Consider the following 26,659-nt stretch of genomic DNA (forward strand, 5'->3'; position numbering starts at 1 on the left):
GACGTGGTTTAAACCTCCAGTTCAGGAGATACCAAGAATGCCAATTTATAGCTCAAATGCTAACTCCTATTTTGCTGAAGCAAGATGCAACTGTGTTCTTTTCTACACAGATATTTGATAAAAATACATTTCTGATCCAAAATGAAGAAAGCAGTCATGCGAATCTTCTTTTGCAGATTAAGTTTAACATCTGTATATTTTGCTGTTACTGGGGGTTTTTTTAATTGTTCAGTAAAGGACACAAATGTAAATCAGGTTGCAAATCCACCAGTGTTATTTTCTTTGAACTTGCAACTGCAGAACACCATGGTACTACTCAATTTCAAACACATAAAAATACGTACATTTAGTCTTTTGGACACATAAATTTTTTTGTAACTTTCTAAAACTGTAGATTATCACCACATGGTTAAACAGCAAAAACATTGTTAAAGTAGCAATCTTAGAAAAATAAAAACATTAGAACTATTCTGGAGCATCACAGTAAACATTTGATTTGTGAATCACTCAGTAGATGTGGTGTTGAAAGGCTGGAGATTTTTATTCATTATGGGGTCCTTCTGATGAGTTATTTGACTTCAAGTAACATGACTCATATTTTCAGCAATTCAAAGTAATTTGCTAATCACAGTATAGCACAAACTGTCTGTAGAGATTATCACTATTCTTGTTGTTATGACTCAGTAAATAAGAGATCCAAGACTCATTTCCAGATGAGGTGGTTTGATAAAATGTCAGTGTCTGCTCATTCAGTGTCCCCGGCCTGGTTTGACTAATGAGATTCCATATGTTCAGAGACCTTGTATGGACACAAATCCCCTGGTGGCAGCAGCAGACAGGGAGTGGTTGGTGCTCAGTGTGTTCTGTAGGCAGGAAATGTTGGATTTGGTCAGATCCCTCTCCCTGGAGGGGGGAACTGGACAGAGAACTCATGAGTTCACTTTGCTGTGGATGCCATGATATTTATCTTCAATGTCTTTCAAAGTATTCTGTGTCTGGCAGTAGGACAACTAGTACCCATTCTGCTATGACAGGATTGCAGTTTGGGAGGGGTAAGCCACTTTGGAAATGATGATAGAAGCTTTGCCCATGTCTGAGATCAGCCTTCTCACAATGCTGAGAAACGTAGAAACGATTTTTTTTTGTTAACCTGCTGAGGTAGTAGCCGGAATCAAGTCTGCAAATAAAATATGATCAAGGCTTGAATGTGTTGTGCTTAAGTCACAAGTGGAAGCAGAAAGTCTTATATATCCTCAGAGAATCCGGTCATGGGATATACAGATAAATATCCCAATTTTTGGCTCTTTGACTGGACTTTGAGCCTCTTAGGGTTCCTTAATTGCCAGTTTGAAACCACAGCCTTTTGGCTGAGATGGAAAGGTAACCTGGCTGTGCTGCTCTGAACTAGGAGCTCAGCTGTGAGAAGTAAAGCTTTTCCTGAGAACTTGACAAGTCCTGGATCTTCCCTTAAGATTTGTAAAAGTTCTAACAAATCCATACTGTTCCTATTTTTCGTTTCAGTCGTGGGTAGTACTCAAATAGCAAGAAAACCCTATAAAACTAAAAAATGGTAAGGGAGTTATAAAAATACTCTCACTGCTTCATTATTTTAGCATTACTGTGGTCAGATTTCAATCTTCACATGCTTCCTATACCGTTGGAATTCAGAATTATTTGTCAGAGCAGTGGCTGTGCTAGGAGATGCTGGAAGAAAGTTGAAGGCTCATAGGAATTCATAAAAGCTCTGCCACCAGCAGAGTTTCCTCTGTGATGATTCTTGCCTGGTTTCTGCAGGCTGCTGAAACTTCCTGAGGCTAAAAGTAGTACTACTCAGTTTTCTTTTTTTTTTTTTTTTTTTTTTTTTGGCTTTCTTTCTGTTTTTCTTTTGATAATGCAATGAGCCACCTGTCAGTAGGTGTCAGGTATTTTCTAAAAGTCACAGGGAGGATGCTCCAGGCACCAGGCAGGGCTGAGCTTTGCCCTGCCTCACCCTTTTCAAACTGGGCCACCTAAGCCTTTCCTTTATGCTGTCCCTGTACTCCTTGTATTCCTCAGGAACAAGGCACCTCCCTGGTGGCAAAGTGCCCTGAGTGTAAATGTGCATGCCCAGGGGTTACCTTCCTCCAGCCTTATGAGAGGTTTGTTTCAGGGTTTTTTGGTTTTTTTAAAAAGTTACAGGTGGGTTCTCAAACACCTCCCTTGAGCTTTGCTCCTGGTACACAAAGCTGATCCTGGGGTAAGTGAGCAGAATTCTGTGGGAGCCTTTGTCACAGTGTTGGCAGAACATCAGCTGCTGTCCTGTAAAGTCTGGCATACAGGATGATTGTCTCAATGCTAATTTACAGATAACCTCTTTCCCTCCAACATCCCCTCTGAAGAATCCTGAAAAGGCAATGGACTTCCAGTCACCAGTGTCTATATTTTTTATGTTTACACTCAATTTATATCCTTTTTGAGTTTCCTCCTTGCTCCTGCTGCTGCTTCATTAGTCCTGCAGAAGGAGGATGTGTGTCAGGGAGTCAGAGGGAGTCTGGTTTTTGATGATGTTCACAGACTGCCCTCCACAGTTCAGTTTGTCAGGGCTTGGCTGCAAACCAAGCCCTTCAGCTTTCCCTGGTGCTTTGAGTTTGGATGAACTTCGGCCTCCCAGCAATCATCATCCTGCTCCCCTTTCAGCTTGGCCTCCCAGCAGCTTCCCAGCATCTCCTCCCCTTCTGCTTCAGCTTGGCCTCCAGGAAACACCATTTCCTACTGCCTTCCCTCCAGCTTGGTTGTCTCCATGCACACATCATCTTCCACCACTAGTTCTCCAAATCTTCTGGAAGAGAGTAGCAGGCTTGAGGCTCCTGAGTAAAGAGGCAGAAGTTCCCCCAGTTAAGGGGAATTCACTTTTACATCCTGCATCACAATAGGTCTGATGAAAGAAGTAGTGGTCAAAACTGTCTCGCATAAAAAACTCAGTAATTAAATAGGATTTTAAAATGTCTCTCAGTCATTCCACTTACTTGATGACAAAAAGATAAAGGTAAGATACCATAAATAATACAAGATTTTGCCCAGCTTATTGTTTAGAATCCAAAACTAGGTGATAGTTTGCACTTTGAGATATTTTGTGTTTGACACTATATCAGGCTCTGTGGCTCAAACTGAGGTGGAAAAGGTAGGTGCACATTTACATGGATTTCAAAGGATTTAATAATTAAATATTTGTAAAGTAGTAAAATAATTTTAGAGTACTTAAATATGCAATAGACATATTGTTGAGTAAACAAGAAGGTTCCATGTTGAGAAACAACAGATAAAGTTGTAAAAACATTAGAAATTGTCCCTGAGTTAAATAATAAACTCTTAGAAAACCTCAACACAACAAAGCAACACATTGCAAAGGACAATTTCTGAAAATAACTTCTTATCCAAATGCATAGCAGATACCTTACTTTTGCTGAGGTAGGAGCCATGTTTTATCATAAGAGAAACAGAAGAAGGTGTATAAATGCTCAATAGTTCATCCCATTTTTTGTCAGTTTGAGTCCTTATTTGGCTTCCCATAACAGCTCACTATGAGGATGGCTGATGTCACCACCCAGGACTGAGACTGCCTGATGCTTTCAGGTATAAACTTGTATTTTCAGTATATTAAAAAATAGCCAGTCTTAAACTGTTAGGCTGTTTTGTTGTTGTTGTTTTTGGGGTGTTTACATCAGAGTCAGTCATTCCAGGCAATAAAACAAATACATTTTTCATGTTATAATTCTGAAGATCTTCTCTTTGAAGAGAGGAGCTGGAAACAACGAGCAGGGGTGAGAAGAGGAAAGTGTAGATAAAAGGGGAAAGATCACTGAGAGGAAAGCTGAGTGAAGTGTGGAGTTTGGAAAGGTGAGACTGCATTTTACTGTGCAAGTAAACTGAACCTGGGACCAGAAGCAGTCTGAGAAGTGCCCAATTCACAAGTGCTTGTTCACATTTTTATATATCCTGCATATGACAAGGAATGACTGAGAGTACAGCCACTGAGAGTACAGCTATGCTGGGTGATACTGAAGCATAACTAAGTTACTTACTACATAACCATATTGTTGTCTATAATAATGTCTACATAACTATGTTATGGGCAGGTCCTATTGAAATACCTCTAATTTGTTAGCTAAGACTTCCTGAAACTGAGGGGAGAAAAATATCTAGATTTTATGTTTAACTGTTCTATGTTAAACATCTGTGTCTTACAAGGTTTTTTATCATCTTTAGTGATAGGGTGGAGCCTTCTGTTGATCTGTATTAGCTGTTCTTGACAGTTATGGTGTTTATTTCTCAGGATTGAGCACTGGACTGTAGAGTCAGTGTCTCCTTCTTTGCCTGAGCTAAATGCTGAAGATGGATTTTTAACTGGAACAGATTTAGAGTATAAATAGAAGGGAAATCAACTTTTTAAGAAGTATTTAAGTGTGTTCTGGAATATTTCACATGTAGTTATTAGATATTTTAAAAGATGATAATCAGAGTTAATACTACAACGGAGAAAGAAGATCATTTTAAATAGTCTAAGCTCAATACACAGAGGTGATACAGATTGAAAAATAATCCTGCAACAAGTCTGTGTCCAACATTTCTTATTTTGAAGCCAAGTTAAACCTCATTTAAGATAATTCCATTGGAAATAGGAGGCCAAAATGTCCTTAAGATTTTAGGCATCTTTTATTGTATGAGAGAGTCTTAGTCTCTACTGTATTCCGTGGGAAAAGGAGTGGAGACCTTAAGATATTTTTGTAACCTTGCTGATCTAGTGTTTATATACAGTGTATTAGTGTACAGGTATTTCACAGAATGGAAATCCCTTTAGCTTTTGCTACTTTTTCCTATAATCATGTATTTGGAATCCATTTGTCAGGTTTGTAGGGAGACTCAGCTCCTCTCTAGCCTGGAATAAATCAGTCTAATCTATTTTCCTCTCGTATGTTAAGTAGGAAATTATTCTTTTTCCTTAGAACCTAAGAAGGATTCTAATTCTTTGCACAGAAGTAATTTGCTAAGGAAGGATTTCCTTATCTTCCTGTCTATTTGCTTAACCATGGAGATTGAAAGGAACACAAGCAATCCTGATCTATTCTCAGTAGTTATTTGTTTTGCTTCATGTTTGCCTTGATGCTAAGCAGCCTTGAGCCATGCAGCATTTGAGCACTTCCCAGTACTTCCATCCTGAAAGCAACCCACTGAGAGAGTGAAATATTACCTTCAGCCATGGAATCGATGCACAAGGAAATGACTTATTTAACAATAATTATCACTGACCCAAGAATTTAACTTTGTGCTTCTCAACCATCTGTTACTTCACAGGGTCTGCGCTGCAAAAATAGCAGCCACTTTATTAAACAGAGAGAAGAAATCTCAGGGAGTTAAATAACTGTTTTCTGTAGGCAGAATTAAAGGTTTTTATTTGCATCACCTAAGTAAATTCGTTAATGTGACTAAAACAAAAGGTTGGATTTGCAATATTTGTTTGAAACGATATAGTTTTGTGTTACATAACACAAAACAACCCTCTCTCAGCTCCCATCAATTGTTCTCCTGTGTGCCCTCAGCTCCAGCCCACCCTCCTCTGTGATATTGGAGAAAAGGCAGCAGTGAACACAAAACTCCTTTTTTCCTGGCTGAACAATTTTTATCCTTTGGCCATTTTGGTTGAACCAAGCCTGCAAATGTGGAAGAATATTTTATACTTTGAAGTGTACGTTCCACACAAAAGTCAGTCAGAGTTTTTGTTATTTGTGGCAGTTTCTGGGTACCTTCCTGAACAAGATTTAGAAAAATTTCAGTGCAATTTAAGCTTTTTAATCTAAATCTCTGTGGTAGCTGTTACACCCAGAAGGCTAAACTAGGATGGGAGATATAATTTTGAAGTTTTCCTGTTTTCTTTCCCCCCCCTCATGTAGGCAGTTTGTAAAACACAGATCTAATGGTGGTTTGGAGCACAGATATTTTGTTCAGAAGTTCTCAAGTGCTGAAGGATTAGGGATTGCTCAGGAGAATATAACGGCTCAAAAACCTTTTGAAGTATATTTGAATAGCTCTAATGGCATTAAATGACCAGACAAAAAAAATGTCATCTTCTAGTCACAAAGTTCTTGAAAAGCTCAGGAGGGAAAAGCCTGCAGAAGTGGTTTAGTATCACATGAGGGGTTGAAGAGAAAATAATTTTCCTATACCTTAACACTGTTAATTCTTTCAAATCTGGAGGCATTCAAATAATTTTTAGCTGAATTTTAGGAACAATTAGTAATTTTCATTTATTATATATCTTGTAGGATACAGAATATTTAGAAGCTGTCACAGGGAAGTTCCTGTGTGGAATTGTGCAGGGAACGATGTGTAAATGAGACAAAACTGCGAGATCAAAGTCTCATATTAAGAGAGACCTCTCAAAAAACCTGCCTAATTCTGCTTTCACCGTGCCATGTTTGTGAGGTGTGTTCTCTCCTCTTGCCCTGCAAGCACAGGTAGAGATCATAGAATCTCTAAATGGGAAAAGACCCTTTGGATCATCATGCCAAACTGTAAATCAAGTCCAGCCATCATGTACTTAACATAATGTAGTATTCATTACTTAATACCAAACCAAAGGATTTCAAAACTAATTGAGGAATTACTTCACAAGGGGAATTTCTTAAAATGTTGCTGTTGTAATGTTGTATTACCTTGACCAGAGTGGATGGTTTCTGTTTTACCCTCCTTAATGGCATTGCACCTCAGAGATTAGTGATACATCTCTTTTCAAAGTTAGGTAGAGAAATAAACTGATTTCTTTTTTAAAGGCAGGCAGTAGCTAAATTGAGAATGCCTGTACCTTCAGTTTCTGCACAAATTACCCTACTGCTGAAATTGTGGAATCTGGTCAAGTGGGAGCAACCCCAATATTTCTCACTCACCTTTCTTTTCCCTCACAGTCTGTCCAAGAAAGCATCAAAATCTTTGAGCTGCTGCTATGAAACCAAACCTGCCCATTCTCATCCTCATGGAGAGGGATGCTCTCATTTCACAGAAATTAATCCCAGCATTTCAGTTGTTCTGCTGCAGCATTCCATTGTGACTCAGTGAAACATGCATGTTTCACTTTCACAGATGAGCTTTGCTGCACTTCTCTTGTTACTGCTTCAGATTCTGTTGGTCTGGTAGGTTTTGTAGAGAGCACAGAAAACTTTCCATGCACATTGACTCTCTTTGTAAGGAAGGTTCTGAGCTGTAGTTGTCACTTTTCTACGAAACATTTACACTTAAATCAGAATCATAAGAAAATTTGGAGTGGGAGGGATCTCCTGTGCTCATCGAGTCCAAAATCCTGCTCAAATTTGTGTATACATATAATTGTATGAGGGGAGAACAAGAGTTTTACCTCTTTAATTAATGTTTATTACACTTCCATTACCCTTCATTAACACTTTCAAGAGCAGCAGTTTTCTGGGTGCTGATATTTGTAGCAGTGTGAGCTCCAAAGGGCTGAGCTTGTCAGGACCTTAAATGAGCAATGCCTGAGTGCAGTGCACACAGCTCTCTACAAGCACATGAGACTGACCCTTCCCATGCTGACACAGCACCCAGAAGTGATGATTGCCTTGGGGAAAGTTCCTCTAAGTGTGTGTGTGTATGTCTGTGTTTTTTTGCCTGCATTTCAGAAAAAAACAGGTAGGATGTGCTAGGAATTAACCCAAAGGCAAGCAGTAGGTGAAGCAAATGTGCTGCTTGGCTATCAGAGAGCACCTTCTCATGGACCATAATATTAATTCCTAGATAATAAAATGTAGTTGGAGAGTCTCCTCTGGTGTTTATTCAAAAGGAGAACTGGATTCCTCTACTTGCTCTCTGAAGCAAAACCATCAGTGAGTTACAGATAGCAGAAAAATATTTATGACCTGCTCTCATAAGAAAGTTCCTTATGTAATTTCACATCCCATTGTATCAGTCCATTACAGATTTCATTTCACATACTTTTCCTTACCTGCTAACACAAAATCAAATATGTGCATGACATCAGTGTGTGTGCATTTGCAAAAGCAAGTACCAATAATCTAAATGTAAATATGTTTTTAACCTATTCCTGCTGTAGGCCCTAGAGGAGGAATGAATAAATGACATTTCATTCCATTTTCCAAAATAACTTTTTTTTGAGGCTTTGTTTTTAAAAAAACCATGAATTTTCTAGGAGTTAGATCTTCAGACTTTTAAAACTCTTTGGAGTTCTCTCCGTTTAGGCAAGTGAAACAAGAAGAATCAACTGCTTTTGGATATTCTGCAGACCTCAGGGCTTTATATTGCTCTCCAATAGAAACAGTGATAGGAACATCAGATCAGGCTGGAAGAAAGTTCCACTGATACTTGGAAAAACATAATCCCACCTGAGATTATGAGAAACATAGAATTTAAACCAGTAGTATCTTGAATACTGATTTTTTTTAAAATTGCAATCTGTTATCATTAATATAATTTTAAAAAATGTTGAAAGCCAGCAAGATTTGTCAGATACTTCCCTTTTACAGAATTACACATAATACTCTTAACTTCCATTTTTCAAATCAATTTTTAATGCTTCTTGTGTTCCACTGATAATTTATGGATTCAATTACCTCAAAACAAATCATTACTTGAAGTATCAACCAACATTTTAATGTTGTCTCAGAAAATCTTCATGGGTTTCAGTAGAAAACACATTGTGTGGGTTCCCTACAGCTGTTATATTGGTACCAGTGAAATATAAATGAAATTGGTGTGAACATAAATATGTTCAGCTTGTGGTTCCTTGATATTAACTATGGAGACATGCAATTTGAATGTGTTTTTTTTGCTTGTTTGCCATGTGTATTCTTCATGTTATGCAAGCATCTTTCTGTTTAAATGGTTTAAAATATGTCTGGGTGGTCTCTTCCATTTAATTAGTTGTGGGTTTTTTATTTTAGGGTTTAACTTTCTCTTGTCATAATGAAACCTTTTCTTCCTGACTATTTTTAAAGAATCATTTTGAAGGAGTTAAGCATGCTGGGTTTATTTGTTTATTTTTCTCTTTCCCAGCTGTTGGCATCCAGATGAAACTTGAATTTTTCCAGCGGAAATTTTGGACTGCAAGCAGACAGGTATATTTTAAATTGAAGGGGTTTTTTGTCATTGAATCCACAACAGTTTTTTAACTGTGGAAGTGATGATCTTGTCAGAAGCAAAATATTGTAAAGAAACAATTTGAAGGCTTGTTCTGGTTTTAAATTTGGATACAGAAAAGGAGAATTCAGTAATGAAAGAGCAGTTGCTTGATTTTTGGAAGCAAGTTGAAAGTTTATTAAATTTTGGCTGCAATGCATAAGGAATTAATTTGTTAGCAAGTGGGTTTTCTCCCTTAGAGAAAGAGTAAACAGTAAAGAGAAGTGTGGAATTTGTTTCTAGTGATAGCAGAATCATGGCTTCCCACCTGGGTTTTCTCTCTAACACTGACTGACTGTAAGATCACACAGGTTAATTAACAAAACTACAGCACTGAATCAGGGTTGGCACTCACAGTGCTCAATAAACTTGACCTAAACCGTTCAAGGGTAGAATTTGTACTCACTGAAGGGGATAATCAGGCACTTTCTGAGGATTAGGAGATGCCCTCCCTGCTTTGAGAATCGACTGGAACTGTGCTGTTACAGAAAATAAACCCTGACCCAACCCCTGCTGGAGAATCTTCTCTCATCTATGAATGGCTTCAAAAATTGAGAGTATGGAGGAGATTCTGGTGTTTAAAGCAGCTGAAATTGTTACAGTGTGAATGAACACTTTCTTTGCAGAGAGGAACAGGACACATTTGGTGAACAATTCAAAAGTTTACTAGTAATTTTTAGAATTAATTTGGATAAGGATGTAATCAATATCAACTCCTTTAAAAATTTGCTCATATGAATTTGTATAAAGTTTTATTTTGTAATCATCAAAGAGATAATTGAAAATACTTTATTGATTTCTTTTAATCTTTAGTGTGCATCTCTCGATGGCAGATGTGCTATAAGTTGTGATGATGAAGTAAGTATTTAACAGATTTTTTTTCTATTGTATATTTCTACTGCAGTAGAAGATACAGTTGATGAATTTAATTTTAACATCTCATTGTACATTATGGTCTTTATCACCTTGTAAATATTACGCTGTTTGGATAGTGAGACTTTTTTTATGCCTGTTTCAGGAACCCTCTGAATTACAAGGCTGACTCCAGTACCTCAAATATGTTTTGCAATAATTTCTGCTTTGTGACTCCAGTTTGGAAAATAATTTGAAGCCGTGCTAAGGCATTTGTTTACCACCTTATTGTTGATGAAAAAAAAAAGCCACTAGCAGTTTAAAGACTTCAGCTGGACACCAGCAGAAACCATACATGTAGAAATTTAGTAATAGTGTGGACATTGCTGATTTAGAGATTCCAGACTTTTTCTTAATGACAAAACACACTGTTGATAGGACTCAAACAAATATCACAGCTCCTCTGGTGAGTCTGTTAACTTTCTCAGCTTCTCTCAATGGCAAGAAAATATCTGCTGAACATTTACAGTATAAATTAAAGCATTTAAAAGTAAACATGAAGACATTAATGCAAATTGAATAGCACAATATTCAATAAATATTAATGACTATTAATAATAACATGATGATTGTAAGTATAATTAAAAATAAAGGGAGTCAAGTGATGAGTGTGTGATACCTTTGATCCTGAAATAGAGACAACCCATTAATTAAAAATGCTTTTTTTTTTCTTGAGAGCTTTCAATTTGCTCATTTAGTCTTGTTTTCCTGATGCCTCACATTTTATTTGCATGTTCTGTTTTCTTTCTATTCCATTTTTGGTTTCTTAACCCATGTTACATTCCATTACTGTTATTGTATCCTGGAGCTGTGAAAAATACATAGAGGACTTGAACTGCATCAAAGTTTCTGTAGTTCAGATGTGTTCTCAGACCTCAGTTAACATTCTTGCTGTGTTTATTCTGGACTTCATGCCTACAGTTTTACAAGCTCAGGGACTCTCCACCTATGGAATGTTCCCTTGAAATCTGAAATTCACTGAACTTGAACCTTTGGGCAGAACTGAGCATAGTTCACTTCCAATACCTGTGAAACATTGTGAATTAGAGCTCTTTCATACAGCTGTAGTCTATGCAAATGCTATTATCCCATGCATAAAACTTGTATCAGAAAGCTGAGATTTGCTAGTAATGAGTAAATGCGTTCTGCTGCCCTTTGTCCATGCTAAAGTTAAATTAAAAGCTGTTTCTTTAAAACAGTAGTAATAGTGAAAGTTATTTGTCTTGCTGGCAAGTGGTGAATGAATGGTTATGAATGAACTTTTTTACTAGTTAATATTTCTAAAATGGATTGAAAGAAAAACCCTCTTATCTTCACATTCCACAAAAAATATATAGGTTCTATTTATTGCATTATGCCTGTTTCCAATAAAAGTGCTAAAAAAAATTTGTATATTTTGTAGTTCTGAACTGTGCTAGTGAATAACCAGATCTTAGAGATTTGAGACATGGCCACTAATTCTTGAATTGAGCCAGTCTTTTCCCAACAGCACATAAGCCATGAACTATGAATTTAAGCCTACACTTTTTCTTGTCCAGCATGACTTCTTTTATTTATTTTCTATACTATGGAGAAATATTGTTTCTAAAGCAGTATCTTTAGATTAATCTTTCATGCATGAAGACTGCAAATATGTATCCTCAAAAGATCTCAGTGTTGACTTAGCTCCTCTCCTGGTGCAGTCAGTGGGAGGTTTCAGGTTGGCTTTGGGGAGAGCAGAGCTGTGCAGTGAGAGCCTGAATCTGAAATTCCATCCTTCCCACACCACTGGGCTTGAGGAGCTGCCTCTTCTGAGTGCATCAGCTCTGCTCAGTTCCTGGCCAGCACCATCAGCTTTTCACATTGCATTTGCCAGCTTTGGGCTTTCTAGCAGATCAGAGGTTGGAAATGAGTTGTTCCAACTTCCTTTCTGGCAGGTTTTCTGTCACTGGGCTTGCCTGTAGCTTGGGTCCTCCTTTAGAATTGATATCCTGCATTTGCTTTAGGGAATGATGTTCATTCTCAACTTTTGCCTGATTTCAGCTTCAGGTTTTTTTAAAACCTCCACTTCAAGCTAGCATTTCTGCAAGTTTCTCCCCTTGGCCCCCCAGGACAGTACTAATATGTGGCCAGAATGAGAATCAGGCACATCTGAGCATCTCTGGAAACATCAGTCTTCATTTTCACATCTTGCACAGCTACAACTGCATGGGGCTGCTGTCCTCCCTGAAACCTCACAGAGATCTTGCTGGATGTGCAGAGTGTAGCAGAAAGCATATTTTGTCATATTTCTGTACAGCCCATTTGCTGCAGGGAAGCTTTTGAATCAAAAACAAAGCCAGGAGGGTTCCTGTATTGAAAGCCATTCTGCTTATTTTTTCCTTATATACAAATGTAGTGGAAATTTCAATAAGCAAAGATAAAAATGTTGCTGATTTAGACCAACAATAGAAAAACAATAAAGATGTAACACTGAGATAGTCATTTGGCAATCCTGAGGAGAAACTGAGTTATAGCAAGGTTTCAGGGTTTGAGTTAAACCTCATGTTTAAACTCTGACGTGCAGTAATTAAAACTTTGCCTGTAGCAAGTAATTCTGTGAGGTTAAAATGGTGCATGTGTGTGTGGAGGGAAGCTCTGATTTGGCTTTGCCTTGTTTTATACAGTTCAGACGTCTGACCTACCAAAAGCTAACAGTCCTGCCTCTAAACCCAGTTCCCAATTAAAAATACAATTTGAAAAGCTTTAGGAGACCTGTGGGGCCTCTTTTACAGAAGTTTCTGGTCCCATCCCCCAATGAACAAATTAAAAATACTGCCTGGTCCCCTGTTGGTTCTGCAGGCTGACACTGTTTTCATTAATACATCGTTAGGGTAATGACATTGTGCTGATGTTTTTCTCCAAATACATGAGAAGCCATCAGGAACACTGAAATTCTCTGCCTTTGCAAACTTTGCTATAAGGAAAACTTTTAAGAAGGGATTATAAAACCACAAAATTTTGGTTTTTATGTTTGTTTGTAATTATATTATATCCTCTCATTCTGTACACATCTTTGTTTAGTTTTGCATGAAAAAAGCATACAAATTAAATTGGATAATATCCCATAACCAAGACTACACTCATTTTGAATTTATGTAAAACCTTTTAAAAACCTAAATGTTTTAGCCATTTAGAATTGACTTAGAAGTAAAGTATATAATTAACTTATTGCCATGTCCTAAAATCAAAAATTAAAATAGTATTTTATTATTTTTCAGACAATCAACTGTTACCTAATAGATAACAATGGATTTATTTTAGTGTCTGAAGACTATCAGCAGGTAAGTGTAAGATTTTTCTTGACTCTTCTCATGTAACATATTATTCTAAAATTGCTTTTTTTTAAATAGGCCACCATCTGAAATTGGTAAGGAATTAGCAACATAAAAAAGAATTCCTTCTACAAAGAATGTAACCTTTATTCTCACTGGAGCTCAGTTTCTCTCTCCCATTGGAGCAGGGTCTGTTCTTAAACTCATAAATGTTCTCTTTAAAGACCTTTCTCGCTGCAGAAGTGTCTGTCTTCTGTAAGAGGCTTTTACTCCAAGAAAAAAAAAATCCCTGTGCCATTTTTGTCACATGGAAAGGTTGGGAAGGGGGGGGAGGACACAGAGCTTTTACATTCAAACTGGAGATAATGAGATTTTACAGAGCTATGGGCTCCGGAGTTTGTTTGCTGAAGGGGATTACAGTCATTGAAGGATTAAAATTAAGCACTCAGCATCACAATGGAGAGGACAAGAAATATGATTATCACAGAATCCTAGAATGTTTTGCTCAATCCTGCAAACCTTATGAAGGAACCATGCCCATTCTCATTAACTTTTGCCTGAAAACTGCTGGGATGGTGCCCCAGTCATGCCAGAATTGTCTGAAGTTGAATTGTTTTATGTGTTGGGACTGTGACTAGGAATGGCCACACTGCTGCTTAGCCCTCAGCTGAATTAAGTTTGTTATGATGAGCAGGACCTAAGAAATGCACTCATTTTGGAATGATCTGGATACACTGAAAACCTGTTTGTCTATTTCCCTTTTAGATGTTGTTGCTATTTACAGATGCACAGCTGTGACTCGTGCCAGTGACTGGCCAGCTCAAAGCTGGCTGTGGCCAGTGATGATTTGGAAGAGATGTTTCTTTTGGTACTCACCTGATAAAAGCCATTTCTATTCCTGTGAATAGTTTGGACAACTGTTGCACCAGAAGTAGGCTGGAAATGGAAATTTTTAGTTAAATGTATTCAAGTCAAAGAGGGGCAGCAGAGAAGTCTCAACGTAAATTTATAATAAGATTACATTAGTGTATGTCTATTTTATATATAGTGTGTATACAGGCTGTTGTGGATAGAGAAGGGGGATGGTGCCTTACCAATTCTTGACCTATCTGGGGTTGCTTCAGCACTGTTTTTCTATCTATCAGCTTTCCAAACATGACCTGAACTGCTCCAAGAATCAGGTTTGTGGGGCAGAGTAATTCTGAATTGCAACTAAATCCTGATGTACTAAAAAAATGATTACCTGAGTGTAACTTCTTGGGGGAGAACTGGCATTTACAAAGGGAGCTTTTGTGGAGAGAGCTGTCACTGAAATGTCTTCATAAGACTGGTGCACAACTTGACAAATCATGTTTATTGCTATCTAAGGTTATGTGAGGCATTTATGGTTTGGAGTTTCTTGACGTTGCCTGCCTCTCCAATCGTTAGGGTAATCTTTCTTCATCAGTCAGCCAGGGCTATTGAAGCTGGTATTTTTAGTCATGTTCCTTGTGTTTCTAGGAGACTTTACATACCCATATGTTTTGGAAAATGTTCCAAGGTTCCCCCGAGGAAAGGAAAGGAGAAAAAAAAGGCAATACTTGCCTTTTAGGTGGAGGAATGCCTTTTTTTAGCTAGAGCTGTAACTTTTCTGCCTGCGAACTCCCAGGTGCATACTTGAGGTCAGCTAAGTTCCTTGTAATGGAATTGGGGTTTAGTTCATACAAAACCTATGGAATCCATGCAATTTGAGAGTGTAGTGCCCTTTCCCCCTCATAAATTGTGGGATTTCTCCCTTTAAACAATGAAGAGAAATATCCAATCCTCCTGGGAGCTGAGGCTCTAAAATAAAACAGGTCTTCCCAAGGTAGAAAAGTGCTGTACTTGCAAGATTTTCCACTGTCACATGAATGGCTGCAGATGACGGAGTCACTTCCATCTTGCTGACCAAATTTATAACAGCAATGTTTGTTTTCTCAACAGAGATTTATTTTTATTAGTCCACAAGTACTGAATAGGGACAAAATGAGTAATTCATCAAGCTGAGTGGTTTTAAGTATGAAATGACTCTGAATGGAGTTAAAATTTATAGGATTGATGAAATGTACTGTTCCAGCTCCTTAAACAGGTCATACAGGAATTATAAACAATGTTTTTTAATGACTGTTTATGAAATCCTCTCACAACCTATTTTTATCTTTTTTGAGTAACATTTTAATCACAAGAGTTTGTGATCAGATTAGTGTGTTTTCTTTACAAGCTTTAGGTTTGGAAGGCTTTTATTTTTGATATTGGATGTTATATAATGTACCTCAATATATTGTTTAAGCTCTCACATCTGCTCAGGGGTAATAATATAATCCCAACAATTTGCCCTGACTGGGAAGTCCTCCTCAGGTTTTATGTAGCAGCAGTCCTGAAAACCTCTCTATGTAGCAGTCAAAGCCACCCTTGCCAGATCCTAGAATATGCCAGTTTGAACTGCATCCAGTGTTGTTTTGCATTTATCTACACTTTTGGTAATTCCTTACATTTTCCCCTTACAGACTGGTTACTTTTTTGGGGAGGTTGAAGGGGCTGTGATGAACAAGTTACTAACAATGGGCTCTTTTAAGAGGTAAGAATTACCATTTTATCTCTTAAAAAATGTTCTAGCAAAAAAATCAAAGTCATGTAGAAGAAAGCCAAGAGTGGCAGTGTGCCTGGATTCTCATCTAGACCTCTGTATCTTTTTGTACAACCTGAGTGTAATTTGATCCCATACACATCAAATATTGAGTATTGGAGTCAGCCTAGAGCGAGTTTCTAATTAAACAATGGTTTATTTGACTACAATGCTAGAATTGTGTCCTTTTCCTCTTCCCACTGGGCTCAGGTGGAAAAGGAATTGGGCCATATCTACTACTGAGCAGTTTTAAATAGCTCTAAAGCAAAACATGTATGCCACATTCTCATTTTGACCTGTAACATGTTGGAGATTGCTTGAGCTAGACGGTGCAAAATGCCCTGCTATTGAAGGGAAAATGTGTTCTCCCAGTAATCCATCTCCATTCACATGCTAACTTACCTTTGAACGTGGTTGTGGCTTGACCTGGTCTCACTATCATGATGACATTAAAAACTAACAGTGATTTCATGTGTTGTCCTTTGAAATAAATTATGCACTCTGAGGAATTAAGAATAAAATTTCATTTTAACCTGTAACTCACCACTGGAGTCTTCATGGCTTTCACGAGGTCTAAGAATTGTTCATATGGTCAGAGAGCTGTTCTGTACCCCTTTGTCCTCTTCAGCACAAGAAAACTCCTTTTATACTTTTCCTTTCTATTTTCCTGTGCATTTCTAGAATGGATAAAAAGACACATCACTGCTGCCATCCCTTACTTAGTTACTACCTGTGAGGTTGTGTACAGAGCTCTCTCTGGTTCGTGGGCTTGCTTGGTAAATCAGCTCCCTTCAGCTGTGTCTGTGCCTGGCAGCTGAGTACCACTCCCAGTAAATGACTGACCTGAAATGTGAGCATCCAGCACTCATGGAATCATCCCCAGTCCTAGTTTTCCGAGGGTGGTGACATTTTTGCATTTAGCACTACATATTTAAGGTATGCTGTAGAAGGAAGTGAAGTAATACCACTGTTTATAGACTGGATTTGGCAGTGAAAGGATCTGTTTGGACAAGAGATGAAGCATTTTATTTAGTGCAAAGGACAAAATACAGTCAAAACCATGCTTTTGACAAAGATAATGTTTTAACTTGTCCCAGCTTGTTTAGTCCTGCCCAACAAAGCATTTCAAACAGAGCCTCTACTCAGTGATGGGTACCACCATTGAGAAAACAGGCAGAGCTTGAGAGTTCCTTTTAAAATGCAGTGGGTGCATCTCTGGCCTGGACCATTGGTCAGGATTTTGCTGCTCTTGGACTTCATTATTAGTGATAATGAAGGCATAAGGTCAGTGCAACTGAGCTGCATGCTAAGGAAAATGTAAACACAAGGAGCCAATTATTCAACCATGATAAACTGACCATTGCAAATCAGTTAAAGATGGGACAGAATCAAAGTGGAGTAATTGCAAGTGAGCAACTTCCCCTACAGCAGATAGCAGCAGCAAAAAAACCCCAACAACCTGTCTTTGACCTGTGTTAGATGAGGCCTTTAAATAAATTATTGCACGAATATGAAGAAGAAATCTCTGCTGGTTCTCATTAAAAATAGTCAGATGCGTTTACAATATTTGTAAGATTATTAATTTGTCTGGGTGGGGATTGTGTTTTGCTTTTCCAACATTTATTTATATGAAATAAGAGGAAAATAAAAAGGATGCTTGGTTCAGTGGCAAGATCTGTCAGCAGTGGCATTTTCCTGAGAGCACCAAGTGGGCCTTGCACACATTATGTTGTCATTGCTGCTCTTACCATGGGGGCAAAGCAGGGAGAGAGCTCTGTCATTGCATTTCCTTCTGAAAATGCCCAGAGCCATCCTTCCCTGCAATTTGCTTCTAGCTTGGCATGTACAGTCCAGCAGGTGAATTTTACAACCCTGCCCTGCTTGAGGTGGTTGTGCTCCCTTTGGGGTGAGTGTAGTTGGTTCTGTGGAGCCTGATGTGCCCTGCAGAAGAGTTTGCTGTCAGCTCCAGCAGCCGTGGGGGTGGGAGTCCCCTCTTCCTTCGGTGCAGAGATCCGAGTGGCAGTGCCAGGGTGTGCTCCCACCTGGTGATTCCTGCCAGCCTCCAGGCTCTGCATCCACAAAGGGAATGAAATAACTCTTTGTCTGCTCTCCCAGCTACTGCAAATTTGGAGTGATATAGAAGTGCTTTGTGGGATTGAGATGGAAGTGCTAAACAAAAGGGGGTTGTTTGCTGCTGACTGTATTTCTTTTCAACCTGCAGCAGGATGAAATTCAATTTTTATGTTCGCTGTTTATTTTTTAAAGTGAACTTAAATACCTCCTTCCCTCCTCAATTTCTTTAAACTCAGTACTTCTTTTGAATAATGTGTGCATATGTATGTATGTATATTTTCTTAGTTTATGGGGTTTATAATTAGGGAGAAAAACTATATCAGTGCCTGCACAGCAACGTGACATGCTCTATGATTTCATTTAGCAAAATTATGTTTATCTTATACCTTAAGTATTGCACACAGTTAAATAATTTAAATATGATTTAAATGTATTATTAAATAAATTAGGATGTGCTTATGGAAAAGTATCTGCTTCACATAACTTAGAAAAGTTTCTTTATGTTTTTCTCAGCACTTTGTTTATATAAAAACAGTGAAAAAAAATTCAACAGCTCAAACCATGAAAATCTAAAAACCAACACTAACATCAGGAAAATTAAGGGCTATCAAAGCAATGAGATCCCTAAAGAAATAAGCATAATAAACCTCTAAGAGAAAATGAAACATCTCTTGACTTCCAAACACTTTCACCCTTTCCAGTAGGAGGAAAACTGAGCAATTCTGTATGAAAAATATGGAAGCAGCATCATTTCCTCTTACAGTTCTCTTTCCACCAGGCATCCTCTTACATAGAAGAGTCTATGCATTGGTATTTGGCATTTAGTAATTTTGTAATTTTGGTATTTCTCAATATTGGCATTTGACCAGGCTGTCAGGATGTAGGACTGAAGTGGCACACCCCTGAAATGCAGCTTTCCCAGGAGCTAAGGCTCAGTCTATCAAGTCCTTGTTGCTCTGAGAGCTTCTGTTGTTTCCCAATTTTTCTTGTAGTGCAGATCCTTGGCCTGTGCTCTCCACGTGCACCAACAGGCAGACTTTCATCTGTCTTGATTTGCTTTATAAGCAAAACCTAGAAAGTGGATTCTTCCCCAGGTTATGAGAATAAAAGAAATTCAGAACTTTGTTCTTCTCCTAGAAAGTAGTTTAGTAAATTCTTAAATTCAAATCATGAGAACAGTAACTAGTTGCTTAACAACAGGACACAGTTTTCACTGATGCAGCACAGCCTCCAAATGAAGAATATTTTTCTATTTTGGCCAGTATTTCATATTTAAGCATTTTATTAAGATATTATTAAAATTTTTTGTGCTAAATTGACACATTTAAAATTTGTTTATTTTCGTGTGGATTTTTATGGATTTAGCTGCCTATTAATTGGGCAAATAGTACATGTATGCTTTGGAGAAGATCAGAGGTAGACTGCAGGAACATTCCAAATTGCAGTTGTTGTACTTGGCATTGGACAAATTGTCATTACCAACAAGGTTTACTTTTCATTTCAGCATTTACTAAATGTGCATCTGGTACCTGCACACTGAAACTCCCACATTGCTGTGGGGTATATTTTCTGCTCATATTTAATTCCTGTGATATCTGATATTAATGTCTTAAATCTGAGTTTTAGGCATTGTTCAACTTTATGTCTCTGTAAATATTACTTTTAATGCAGTTTATTCATATACAGAATCAGTTTATACACTTAAGGAGAAACACAGGCATATTTGTTACATAAATGTGAGTTCTCAGTCCATATTCTGTAACTACAGGCTGAGTTGCAGTTTTTATACATGTTATTCCTTGAGAACATTGGCAATTGGGAATAGCTGAGCAATAAAAGCAAAGATATGTGATGACAAGTTTGTTGTGTCAAAGTGCTGTAATTTAGTGGTTTTATTTCCATTGATTTTGGTGAAAGGTATTACCCTGGCAGCTTCTGGACACTAAGAATGTCAGTGCAGGTGTGAGAGCCAGAGCAGCAACAGTCTGGGGTTTCCTTCAGTGTCCTGCTGTCTCCCCACAGGAGCCTCTCTGAACTAACAAACTGCTTTGCTTTTCACACCATTCAGCACTGTCCCTCTTTCCCTTCCTTGTGAGAATGCCAGACAGGCTGCACATCTTAGGTCTGAGTTATGAGCATTCTTCCACCACACTCTAGCTACAGTCATCACTAATTTTTCCACAGACTACTGATTAAAGCATAGGGTCAATAATTAGGACTTCTGTATTATTGGCTTCCTTTGTTCAGCTCTTTAAAGCATTTTTTCTTTTCCTATAGAGTGGATGTTCAATTCCATGGTAAAAAGCTTATTATTCCTACACATTATTTGAAACCCACCAAATCTTGAACTGCTGACAAAACATTTGAAATTTTATGCATTGAAGACCTTTCAGCTGCTACAATTGTCATTGGTGGTATTTTATACTACCAAGTAGAAATCCATGGTGTGATGAAAACCTGGCTGAAAGCAATAGAAAGTGCATCTGCCAATATATCCTGTGCTGCTGGTAGGTCTTGGAAGTTTAATGTGCTTGAACCAGATTCATACTCAATTGTAAGTACATTGCAAAGTAGGAGAGTGGAATTTACTGTATCAGGAAATTGCCAATAAAAGGGTTTTCAGTAGGATGTGTTTGGCTGCTGAAATTACATAAACTGACAGTGCACATTTTGGCTGTGCTAAATAGCTGATGCTGAACACAATTGCTCTGTGGACTTCAGGTGTGGAAGTTGACAGTGTGGTGGCGTCAGAAAGTCTCAGGAATGTCCTCTGTAGCAAGAGCAGAGCTCCCCTGGGAGGTGCTGTGATACAGAGCATGGATTTAGGCACACAGATGGGCTTAGGAAGTTGTGTTCCCTCACTATGATCAGTTGGACACAACATGGTCAGCTGCAAACAGTTACTTAAAGCTGAAATACAGTCATTTCAGAAAGGGTGCTCTGGAAGCCTTCTGCAACACTGGTTTAAGTCTTTCTGAGTGAGAAGAAAGTCTATTTTCTAAAATGTCAGAAAGACTTTAGCAGTAAAACAACACCCTGGAAACGACACCTGAGCACGGGAACACTGCAGCATCTTAGGCAGCTGCTTTGAGTGCAAATGCTCTCCTGCCTTTTATAAGGAATAGGGTTGGAAGGCTTTTGCTTTCCTATTGAATTTATAATAAAAACAAAACAACTGGATTTGAAATAGTGAATGCCTTGGAACCCATGTAATACCATCCATAGTGACAGAGAATCAGGAACTGGTTCAGTGTGTTGCACTGTTCAGATTTCAACGTGGTTTTCAGTTTCATGCATTGCTCTTTGAAGTGTGTTACAAAATTCTTATTTGTTTCCAGATCTTTTTAAGAACATTTTGCAGTAATGCTTTCACTGTTACATTTTGCACATCCTGTGCTATAATTGTTTGAATCACCTCTAGAAACTTTGAGCTAGGTGTAGAACAGCCCACTTTAAAAGTTACTGAAACAGCAATGCATTGTTTTAAACCAAAAACTCATTCCAGACTTTTATTCAGAAAACTATGCAACTTTCTAAGCATTTGCTCCTTTTGTTGTTTTTGTTTGTTTGTTTGTTTTTCCTTTTTTTAAACCTGGATACATAAGCTGATTTCTCATTTTTCCTGAACCAGAACCTTCACATTGTAAGATTCAAATATATTAAATATATTTGCTCAAACTAAACTCATCTAACTAAAACCAATATCACCCACAGATGATATCAAACCTTTCCAAGTTCTGTAGTGATCCACGTGATTTTGAGGTTGTTCATTAACACTCTTTCCTTCTGCCATCACTCTAAAATTTATTAATTTTTTCCCTGTTAAATGAAGAGTGTTCTAAGTACATTTATTTATTGTTTTTCTTTCCCTTAATCATAGTGCAGTCTTAGATTGCTGAATACTCCCTGCAATAGCATAAGACAATCTACAATAAATATAACCTAGCATGTTGGGATTTAGTATTAATTATATTTCTGGTTATTTTTGGGAGTACATATTTCAGTCTTTTAATACATTTTTCTCTTTGAGCATTTAAAGAAACTATACACTCTATCAGAATGCAATGATTACATAAGAAATGTAATCCAAGTTCAAATACTGAGGGGGAAAGGCTTTTATCAATATCAAAAATTAAGTTCAAATTATAATAGATCTTTCACATGACATTACAGTAGTATATATATTCTATATATAGTATAGAATGGTATAACAGTGCATATATATATATACTAGTATATATAGAATAGTAGTTGATTAACACTGCTTAGCAGAATAATGAAGTCCACTGATTGACCATGAAGTTCTGCAGTGTGAAACTGAAAGTTGAGACATTGTTTACACTTTCAAACATGGAACAGTCACCAAGCTTCATAAATATATTGAAAAAACATTTACAATTAATAGAGGCAAAACAATGTATTCTTCTTCTAAGGCTAGGTAATGAATGAAGCAAGATGGGACTCTTTCATCCATATGGAAATCCATATGGAATTTCTTGATACTCTGGGCAGGGCACATGAACACCTCTAAAGTGGCCTTTTGTATGCATTAATCCCTTGCCTCCATCACTGGGTGGTCCAGGTGCACACACACCACCACCGTGCTTGGATCCCAAGGAATAAAATAGCGGATAAGGCTGGAAAGGCTGAGCTCTAGAAATTCCTTTCCAGGGGCTGGATCCTGAGCAGGGCTAAAGGATGCAGAAGAAGGAAGGGAAAAGCTAGGGGAAGTGGTGTATTTCTGCATGCCACAGAGGCAGCACAGCTTACACCGTGTACTGCTCTGTTTGTCTTGGCAGATCTGGGTGCGCGGATCTGGCCGTGGGCGGGATGCTGCCAAGGATGGTCAGTGTTGGACTCACACCATGTTTAGGTCTCTAGTTATGTTTTGTCTCCCATGTGCCTCTCTCTGCCAGTCCACACAACAATGGCTTCCTAGGCATTGCTATTCTCAGCAAAAGAGAAAACAGTGATGTAAGCAGTATGACTATGTGCTAAATGTTTAGTTGAAGCTGCGACATCCAATATCTTAGAGATTTTGTCTGTAAGCCAGAAGGAAAATATAGACACGATAAAGAAGCTTTTAGTGATGATTGCTGTCACAAAATTAGATCAGAAAAATAAAATATACTCTCCACCACAATGGAATGCAACATTTTATTGGTACAGCTTGCAAGGTTTCACGGCATGCAGTGCAGGATACCTCATGGTGATGCTGAACGCATTTCATGACCTGGTTTTGGCAGCTTCTGGGACATCCTCTCTGTAGTTGAATTTGTGTGCTTCTCTTTCCTCTCCACTTTGAAGCAAGGCACACATTGCAAAACATTTTAGTCCCATCTCATACCTCTATTAACCATATCTGTCCAATTGTGTTCCCTTGTCCTTCTGATGATGCACAAGTCAAATGGAAATGTTCCAAATAACAATAGTGAGTTCTATATATTTACACTTGTTGCAAATTATCAGTTAAAGATTCTTTACATCTGCTACAGATTTTAAATGTTTTGTTTATGTGGATGGAAAAAGTTAATTGATTGTTCTTTGGACAGACAGATTTAGAGAAATAACCACAATAATTCCATGTGCTAGCTCTGAGTTCTGGATTTTACATTTAGATCTCTGAAGTGTTTCAATGATGAGTAGGATTGCAAGCATAAGTAAATTTCCCTGTTTACTATGCATCTGAGGAGGCTTCTAATAAGTTGATTACAGCAGATACCTGGAATATTTTGCCTTCATGAAAAGAAGCAAAGGTAAACCCATCCTGCTTCAAGTATCTGTACTGTCAATGCGCTGAAATTCCACCTCTGTTTCCTTCAGAAGCAATGCCATGTTCAAAGCAGTTGTGCACTGAGATGCTGGGACTGCAGAAGAGCATTTCTGCTTTTACTGAAGTTTGAGTGGTCTGTTGTGAGAAGCCTCTCAAATGCATAGGCTCTTTCACTTTCTGGGGCTAAATGTGCTGATCTTAGTCCAGAACCAATTGTTTAAGCATTGTGTTGGATGTGTGTTCTCCTCCTCCCCACATTGTTTATGCCATTGCGTGTTACACTCTCCGCATATCTCCCCTGGTTCTTCCCAGTTATGCTTTTGCTTTGTCCTGTAGTCTGCTAAAATCCTTACTAAGTTTTCACAGCATTTCTTACACTCTTCCATGTAACCTGTATTTTAATGATCCCATCCCCTCTTTCCCCCCTCAGCTGTTACAATTTTTATTTTCCTGTCCACTTTGTGAGCAGAATGTTCCATATCATCATTTTTATTCCACTGTGTTTTCTTCTTTTAGTCAAGCAGTTTTCTGTTCTTCCCTGTAGAATTACTCTTTATGACTACCAGGCCATGTGTAGGACAAACAAAGAGAGTAGCGACAGTGCCCATAGCTTACTGGACGTAAGTACAGCACCTCTCATGAGCATCTTTCCATGCCACCATCAAAGAAAATTGCTGCAAACATCTCATGGCCATTGTAAGACTGTTATTTTGATTTGGAATGCTTACAGCTCCTCATGTTTATCCCCGAGCATACAAAGGGTGGTTCATTGTAAACTAACGCAAAGTGTTCTGGTTTTTCGAGTTCAATCATTTTAATGCTGGGCCACCATTTCTGAGGTTCTGTCAGGAAGTTCTTTGCACTGTATGAATTTGCCTTCTTAGGAATTTGTAAATTTGGCAATAGATTGTGTTTTGTCTGGGGGACTGGAATCACATATGCCTTTTCTCTATGTAAACATGTAATTCAAATTAAAACTTGAGGTTTTTTTTTTTATTCAAAAGGAATGGTTCATTGACAAGGCATGCAAGTCAGTGATTTTAACAATTTCATTTTCCTAGTATTTAGACATGTGTTTTAAAGTAGATTTCAATGCATTTAAACCCTCATGTTGCAATTTGAGCACAAACCCTGTCTCTCTGCTAGGCTTGATTAGAGGCAACCTGGGTCTTGCCAAGGCAACACTTCCCTATTGCTGAATCCTCTATCAGGGTAATACCCCAAGGACACTTTGTGACCATGCATCCATTTTACTGGTTACTGTAATAATCTATCAGAACTGATCAGATGTTAGATAGAGGTTTTGCATATTAAAAAGGAACTGCTTTCACAAATAGGTGACAGTAATAGCACAAAAACATTCTTAAGTAAAGAGAACAGCAGCAAAACACTGGCAATTTTTCCAGTCTGGAAAAGTTATCTGATAGTATTTATTTTTAAATGCACATCTAACAAGAAAAAAAAACCAAAAAAAACACCCTTTAATAATTTTGTACATTAGGGGATGTTTTCATTTAGGTATTTACATTATTCTGTTTTTCATATGCCTGGACTCATGGCATTCATCAGTTTGTTATCCACTAAAGTCTGAACCCTTGAAAAGACCATCTTCCCATCATAAATCCTAGACTGCAATAAGACCTGAACTATTAGTGAAATAGAACAGGCTGCTGTGAAACACATTTGCATGAAATATCCTAAAATATATTACAGCTCTTAACAAAAGCCTTCTATCCAAAGACTTGGGACTTCAGTTCAGTTTGCCTAAGCATGCAGCATGTAGAGCTGAGGCATTATCCTTTAAAAAGTGGGCTCTAATCCAAAAGGTGGTTTTTTTATTAGTCCAAATTTTGTCCAGGATATGCAGGAAAAAAGCCCCTGTATCTGTTATGGGATACACTGAGACATGTCAAGGATTTTTTTTTTTTTTATTTAAGGGTAGTCAAGCTTTTTAAACCTCAAGAGAGTTTTGGTGATCCTCAGTATGAAAGATGAACAGAGTTTTAGGTTATCATTTTCCTGTTGATTCAGTGACTTCTATCAACCATGACTATTGAGAAAGTATAAACAGAACTCGCATTAAAGACACATAGGGCTGATTCCTCATTTTCTTGGTTTTTTTGCCCAGTTTTTTTCATATCAGGTTATTAGACAGTATCCAATATAATTTCTGCTTAAGCAAAAGGTTTGCTTACAAATGTTTATCCTTCCTGTTGAGAATTATGCTTTCATAAATAGAGGAACAGAGACAGGGACAAAATGGAAACAAACGAGGGATGGACTAGACTCACAGATCACCTGGTCCATTTCTTTATCAGAATGGTATTGCTTCTTAACAGCTCTCCAGATACTTTGTTATTTAGCCCTTCTTTTGTTTTAATTGCTCCAAGACCTACATGATTCTCCACAGAACCATTTGTTGCAAATGTAGCTGTGCCATGGAGCCACAGAACGAAATCATTTTAGCTCTCGATGGTGCTTTAAATATGAAGAGAGAACAAAACTCCTGCAGTTTTTGTTGCAGTTTTTAAAGGAACTGTCTGTGAGTGGAAAAGGCTCTCGAGTAAAATCACATTTCATGAGAATGCATTTATATCAATGTAGTTACATGTTTTTTTCCACTGGAATTTAAAAACAAAATATTTTTTCAGTTCTTGTTGATATTAATGAATTTTTTCAGATACACTGGGGTTTGAAATTTTAATTAATTTCTAGTATTAAAATAGTTGCTAAAACATATGGTATATTTCACACCAAATAAGTATTCTTCATAAGTAATAACAAGTA

At 37.8% G+C, this 26,659-nt stretch overlaps 1 protein-coding gene across 10 annotated transcripts in view; it reads left to right on the forward strand.

Annotated features, from left to right (window-relative positions):
* The window catches only part of CACNA2D3 (calcium voltage-gated channel auxiliary subunit alpha2delta 3), a 414,102-nt gene that overhangs the window by 363,363 nt on the left and 24,080 nt on the right, over positions 1 to 26,659 (forward strand). For 8 of the 10 annotated variants that reach the window (XM_059856396.1, XM_059856399.1, XM_059856394.1 and 5 more), the window contains 5 exons: positions 9,055 to 9,116; positions 9,991 to 10,035; positions 13,329 to 13,391; positions 15,908 to 15,978; positions 24,417 to 24,492. In XM_059856396.1, the coding sequence (XP_059712379.1) occupies positions 9,055 to 9,116; positions 9,991 to 10,035; positions 13,329 to 13,391; positions 15,908 to 15,978; positions 24,417 to 24,492 (317 nt within the window). Of the gene's footprint in view, positions 1 to 9,054; positions 9,117 to 9,990; positions 10,036 to 13,328; positions 13,392 to 15,907; positions 15,979 to 22,898; positions 22,945 to 24,416; positions 24,493 to 26,659 lie in introns of all 10 variants that reach the window. The other 2 variants (XR_009487850.1, XR_009487851.1) reach the window with 2 other exon arrangements.

Source organism: Haemorhous mexicanus, chromosome 11 (assembly GCF_027477595.1).
Source record: "Haemorhous mexicanus isolate bHaeMex1 chromosome 11, bHaeMex1.pri, whole genome shotgun sequence".
NCBI lineage: Eukaryota > Metazoa > Chordata > Aves > Passeriformes > Fringillidae > Haemorhous > Haemorhous mexicanus.